The sequence below is a fragment of the Aplysia californica genome, unplaced genomic scaffold (assembly GCF_000002075.1).
Source record: "Aplysia californica isolate F4 #8 unplaced genomic scaffold, AplCal3.0 scaffold00066, whole genome shotgun sequence".
Lineage (NCBI taxonomy): Eukaryota > Metazoa > Mollusca > Gastropoda > Aplysiida > Aplysiidae > Aplysia > Aplysia californica.
Genome location: NW_004797336.1, coordinates 12,219 through 19,420, shown reverse-complemented (window position 1 = coordinate 19,420; position 7,202 = coordinate 12,219). Strand labels below are relative to the sequence as shown.

General features: G+C 36.6%; 1 protein-coding gene across 1 annotated transcript in view; it reads right to left on the bottom strand.

Annotated features, from left to right (window-relative positions):
* Positions 1-891: 891 nt before the first annotated feature.
* Positions 892-7,202, bottom strand: part of LOC101845227 — a gene marked incomplete at its 5' end in the record, with an annotated part of 14,199 nt that continues 7,888 nt past the window's right edge. The window contains 2 exon segments of the mRNA XM_013079845.2: positions 892-6,082; positions 6,885-6,994. Of these exon segments, the coding sequence (XP_012935299.1) occupies positions 5,982-6,082; positions 6,885-6,994 (211 nt within the window).

Below are 7,202 nucleotides of genomic sequence, written 5' to 3'. Positions count from 1 at the left end.
TGTCTCCCATTGGCAGAGAGTGGCCATGTTTATAATCAGATGGTGCAATGTTGAAGTCTGCAGTGCTTACCACAATGATGCTGGGCTGTGGGCTCAGAGGAAAACTGTCAACTTTTCAGAGGATGCTTCTACTCAATGATAGTACATAACAAGATGGGCCACTTCTCTCTTTGAGCCAATTAAAAAAGTGTCCTCCAAATTTGGTGGCGCCCTCTTCACAAAAGCGCACTCTTTGCGAACAGAGTTACCCTACTTGAGTTTTAAAAAATCAAAGTGAAACTAGCAAGTTTTGGGATAAATTTCGGAAGAACGCTTTTTTAAAATGGTTACGCTGACAAAAAACCTCTTCCGGAGGAAAGGGTGATGGTTTTCTTTGTTTAATTTGACTTTAGAATGAAAGGCGAGAGGTCATTAAAATATAAAAAAACTAAAACTCCGCACTGAACGTACCCGAACTGCTGATGAACAGCAGTCGATCTGCGCACGCAAGGAGGTGCTATTCCTATTCTTCTTCTGGAAAAACGAAAGAGAGCTTCAAAACAGACTGCAGCGCCATCTGAAGCAAAGAGCATACTTCCTGCGGACACTTTTTGGGCTGAGTGGCCCATCTTGTTATGTATTATCATTGTTCTACTTCCTGTGTGTTGGACAGTTTTTCTTATATAAGTAAGTTTAATTTGATTTTCTTTTAAAATCTAGTCCAAGATACAAAGAATAGGAAATGAAAGGTTCCATTGCTACTATAGCCTACATTATACACCAAATCTAGGCATTCTATAATTTTAGTTTTCAAAATGCACTGTATCCATCGATATTTAGTATAATAAAATTGTGTTTTCTTCGTACTTTTGTTTTCAGAGAGTAGAGTAAGTCCCCCCCATTTTTTCTCCGTTTTGTTGTAAAATAGTTATACATGTAATGAGGTTTGAAATGGAGCCTTTCAAAGGTTTGATTAATTTAAAAATATACGGTCTGCTTCAGTTGGATTCAGTGAGATTCAGTTTCATTTTAAGCTTGAGTGGAGCAATGATACTCTAATGAACAGAGATAAACTTTTTTGTATTTTATTCAATGTTGGACCCTGATTGACATGAGCAAAATATGTAATTATTCAAAGTTTCTAAGTGGAAAAACTGTTTTGAACCAAAGATTAATTTTGCCAGCTTTCATCTAAATTTATGATTATGGCTCAAAAATGATGTCATGTTAAATATGTGCAAGGACACTCAAAGCTTACACACACAAAGAAACACAGGTGAATGGTCCTGGAGAAAGTAGATGAATTAATTAATAAAGCAACAATATTATTTACACATACAAGCCCTAAAAATCTTCATACACATGAAAACACAAGCACACACACACACACACACACACACACACACACACACACACACACACACACACACACACACACACATTTTCAGTCTGTCGTTTATTTTTTCAGTGAGTGGAGAACCATTGTTGAGGGAAAAAAACCCACACATTCTCTTAACCTTACATAATCCACTGAATACTGTATGTGACTTCTTGCAGTCATTCATAATCCACTGAATACTGCTCATGAATACTGTAAACATGCTCACAATCCCGAGGAAGTCAAGATTCGATATATTATGTTTTGAAAAAGTTGAAAGCTTTCTTCAAAAGTTGCTATAGGTCTTCTTCATCTCTCCGTGTAATAGGAAGCTAACTACAATGGTCATTTACTGTTCTATTACAAAAAGAAAATTCTGTACCCAAAATGTATTACTATTACAGAAGTAGGTATATGTATTTCAATCCTTAACTTCTCAAAAGTGCAGCATTAAGAGCTGGAAAATTATCACTCAAAGGACACAAGTTCTCAATAACTAGATGGGCAGAAGATCTGCACATAGTTCAAAAGTAAGTTATCAAAAGCTTTGATGTTTTAACGGAATTAAAAAAACATTACTTCAGCAAAGTAATACATGTAGGCATACCACAAATACAGTGACATCCTGATTATAGCACCCAAAATAAACAAGCGGAAGTTATAAACTTTTCCCCCTTTTTGGGCCTGACATGGTTCTAAAATATTCCTAATATAATGGTTTATTTTCAAGATTTAATGAACTCTTCCATGAACAACAGATACATAAATAAGAAAACACATAATGGAGTCATGTCTAGTCAACATTTAGTTCTGTGGATGTTGGATTGTCTTGATTTACCATCATGTAGTGTTTATTGTGCTGAAGTTGTCAGGATTTCAACAACTGCATTACCACAACAATAAAATCAATAACATACATGATATTATGACAATCAATAATAAATAATAATATTTATATAACAGATAAATTGATGATTACAGTTCGTTCAAAATTTCACAGGCAAACTTGGAAACATTACTCATTAGTTTTCACATAAAAAACGTCTGTCCTTCCTTTGTAAACACGCACTGATACATTCATGCATAGGTAAGCCTCAATACACTGAAAAGCAAATAGATCTTAAATTATAACCTTAGCAGGCAGAGATAATAAACAATAATGCAATGAAATATCACAAAAGCAAAAAGATTTCCTAGATGGATCACATTACAACGATAATGAATGACAGCAGGCAAAATTTCAATGTTTGTATCCAAAGTCATTCTTCCTTCTAAATCAAAATTTCCTACTAATACTTGTGTAGCGTGACCTTCAAAAGACCAATATTTGTTCATCTATATCAACTAAAGCACTAAGAATTTTAGTTACCAGCTCATCATCAGCAAAAGGAAGAGGAAACATTTATGCAGTGCATCATACCCACTTGTCATGTTGTTTCTGGTTTCTGATCGTTCACACTTTCAAAGGAATTCAGGGCAAATATATCTTCATGGTACTATGTAAAAAGGTAGTATGTTTTCTAAGTATTTGAGCTGCCATTCTTTGCCTCGACATAACCCTGTATTTTCTGTAAAAATTTTTTTAGCTTTCTTTCCCCAGGTATGAATGATAACAATGAGACTGCACTGGTGTTTTGTTATTTCGGAGAAATTAATGAGGACTAGAAACCCAGATCAAAGCTTAATATGGTACCAACACCCCCCGACTTTAACTTTAACACAACAGATAAAATACAACCTCCTAACTTCACCCCACCTCAACAGAAATAGAGCACATAATCCAAAGTTATTCAAAATTCAACATCATAAGTAAGAGTAATGAAAAACTTGAGTTCTCATTGACACAACTGAATACAAGTAAAATTAAAAAAAAAAAGTATTGAGTACATGAATGAAAAGATAATAGAGTTTGGTAAGATTCACTGTAAACAAGCTTCACGCCTAAAACTTCGTGGTGGGTAGATATATGCAGTAAATAATATCAACTGTACAATAAGGTTATTCTCATCAAGAGATCACACGTCATGCAGAATAGCTCGTAGATGCGGAGACGGAGCAATGAAATTCGATAAAATTAAGTAAGAAAAACGTACATTTTATGCGAACATTAACATTATACATGATTTGCTTCACACACTTTAAAAAAATGTAGGAGATTAAGATTCATATATATGACAGCAGACAGAAGGTTTTTATCCATCGTTGAATCAAGAGGACCAATATTTAGCACCCGACAACTCATTATATATATACAGCTACTTGGAAATACTACTGTCGTAACTCTATTTCAAAGAAAAATTACATCAGCAGTATTTCCCAAGCCTGCAGCACATTAATTTGTGACAAACAGAAGCAGAAAACACCTAGTGAATTTGCTTATCAGTGTCAGAAATCAGTGATGTAAAAATGTAACTGACTAGCGACACTCCACTTTTGATCATTATCTGCAGTTACGATCTCACTCTCACTGCTTTCCATTTAGACTACTTAGTGTAAGACTCGCTTTACAATATTACGAAAAGTGACATATGATAGAGTCCATTTAGACGTAAACACACTTTATATATCATATATTTATATATCATATAATCTGTAAAAAGTATCTAACACTAATCTTGACAAATGAAACAGGCTGCAGAAGCGGTATTTGCCTGAGGCTTATTTCATGTAGCATGAAACTAAATCTGGCTTGGCCACTTTTTGATAGACTGGACCGAAACTAATTCCTGTACCTCAAGTTCAGGGTCAAAATCTGTCAAGGTCATCATCTTCTGAGTTACATTGCGGGTAAGATACATTAAATGACATTCTACTCAGTTTCTGCAAGGGCAATGCTTCAGCGGTGATAAGAAGACACAGCCATTTTGTATCAACACCTCCACTCTTTCTTTTCCCATGCTGACTCTAAACAGTTTTTTTTTCTTTTCCAACTTCATCCTTCGATGCCCCTAGAATCACAGGCTTGTCATGTCACAGCCACAGTGTTGCTTGCTGTCTATTTCACTACTTTGTCTACATCTCACAAGTTCATAGAATAAAAATTAGTTTTGATTAAGCGCCACGTTTATCTTATAGGACAAAACTAAATAATAATAAACCCTCAAACAGAAGGAGTGTCTTTAAGCACCACCACAAAATTCAGGATCATGACCGAAAAAGTATAAGGAAACACAGCTTGTTGAATATTGTGACGTATCTAAAGGAAATTAGGACATGGCATCGACGATGCTTAATTGAATAAATATATATTTTAAGGGAAGGAGATGAAACCGAGATGAAAAAAATGGTTCAGCAGATAGGTCTATGTGGGCTTTCATAATGGGGTAAACTTCATTTGTATTTTACACATCCACTGGCAACCACCCAATGCAGGCAAAAAAAGTACAAGAAAAAGAGGTGTAAATAAAGTTTTTGTAAAGTAACCAGATGGATTTTTTGCAATTTGGTGCAAGGTTCAACTGGAGGTATGCTACAGTTTGGATGATATGGTTACCAGTTGTGAGACAATATCATAAAATGAGTTCACATTCACATTTCCAGTACTGGTATTGAAACTGTTTCACATTTCAAATACTGGCATTCAAACTGTTGCTGTCATATTGCAGGTTATTTCAATCTGCACAAAGTATGGTGAAAGAAAAGGACAGGTCTTAATGAAAAATTTCAAGGAAATGTAGGGTAAAATTACGACAAAACCACTTCTTATAGTGTTATTTCCAGTTGAAGCATGTTAACAAAACACACAGTATTCTGAACTGTTTAAGCACTAATAGTACCCCCACCCTTCAAGTTCAAGAAGAAAGCAAGTATGTGTACAAGTAATGGTGATGAAATATATATACACTACATTACATTCTTCCCTCTGACATAGTTTTTTGCCTTATACATCCACCTTGCAGCATGTGAAAAGTGATTTTTTTTGGTAGGGTTACCACTAAACATCTTACAAAATTTGTCTGTGCTGCCTCAGTGTAGACTCAGCTCACATGAGTAACAAGGTCCTTTGAATCCCCTAGACTAGCACAAGCTGAAAGTCAAAGGGTAATCTCATTATGTCAATCCAAATGGCACGTGCTCCTCAAAGAATTCTCTTTTCAAGAATCTTCAGGGCTTTTTGATTGTCATTCTCAACACAAATGCAGAAGTGCCCAAATAAAGGTAAAATGCAGATGACGCTTTTCTCCAATGATACTAATCTAATGTCAAACATTTCTTTTTCATCTATGAGTAAATGTGAGTTATTTTGTAATTTTAAAAAACATAAGGGATGTGTGGAGCAAGGGACTTCATCTTATGTTGAAGAGTTTCATTTGCATATTTTTAGACATCATTTTTTAAAAGCAAAATTTTTTTCGAATTTGTTTCTGTTAAAAAAAAACCTGCATTGAATTTCAACCAGCTTCATTGCCTGTGCATCCATGTACTTCTACTAGATCAATGAGGTGGTCTGTATTAAGTCCAACTACTGACACTGCCTGGAGAAATTGCAGAAACTAAAAGTAGCAGCCTCCTTTCCTGAGAATACTGAAATGTTTTTGCTGCGACAATGGCACCTTACAGGGGAGTGTGGGAAGGGGGAGGGGTGTAGGTCATGATCAGGAACTCTCTAGATCTCTGGACCACTCTATGCTAACAAGATGAGAGTAGCAGAAAGCAGGAGCACAAAGGGCAGCGTGAGGGCGGTGATCACATGACCTGAATCAGATGGGCCGGTGTTTGGTGAACCTGAAAATGACAAAAGGTCCATGGGAAGATGAAATATTAATTTTAAGAATTAAGAGAGAACAGAAGTTTTCAATAGGACTGAACCTAATAAAATAATTTGTGTCATGTGACAGATTGCAAACAAAAGTCTTCATAGTGTCACCAGGAAAAAACTAGTGGGCCACAAGAAAATGCTTGCCGGGCCGCACGTGACCACAGTTTACTCATCACCCACATCTCAAACAACGAGGCGGTCAGAGCCTGCATCTATTACCTCACCACTCATTTACATTGGCTATCATCTTTGGCATAATAGAGATGGGCTCATTGCTTTGTAAGCAAGGGCACGAGTTTTTTAAATTCCAGAGTCGTTTTTCTTAAGAGTACAGTGGAACCTGCTCTAATGAACACCTGTCCTTTTCCATCAACTGTACAAACAACCACGTCTCATCCCCCCTGCCCCTGCTAATCCCTTGCATTAAAAAAATAAATATTATAACACTGTCCAATATGACCACGTTTCTCCTTGACTATAAATCACTATTAAATGGTCGTCTTGGACAGGTTCGACTTTATCCTCATCTGTCTGCCTGAATGCTATACAATCTCAAGCCCGGGTTGCCAAACTGTTCCAACATGACCTAAATTGTGTGGATGAGGACGTATATATTTATATATACATTCCCCAACCATAACATTTCCCAATCATTACATTCTCCAACTATTACATTCCTCAATCATATTTTCCAATCATTACATTCCCCAAACTATTACATTTCCCTAACATTATATTCCCTAATCATAACATTCTTCAATCACTTACATTTAGCGTCATCTCGGAGCTTTGTCACGTATTGCTTCATTTGAGCAGGCACTCTGTCTCCACACGAGTTCATGACCTCTTCCACACAGTTCAGGACTCCTGGATATAACCTGAACAAAGGGGAAAACAAAATCAAACAGAACTTCTCACTCATCTCTGTCTCTGTCTCCATCCTTCTCTCTTTCTCCCTCCTCTCCCCCTCCCACCGCCCCCATCCCCTTTTTCTCTCTCTCTCTTTCCCCCTCCCTCTCCTCCGCGCCTTCCTCTCCCCCCTCTTTCTCTCCCCCCCTCTCTCTCCCTCTCTGTCTGTCAGTCTGT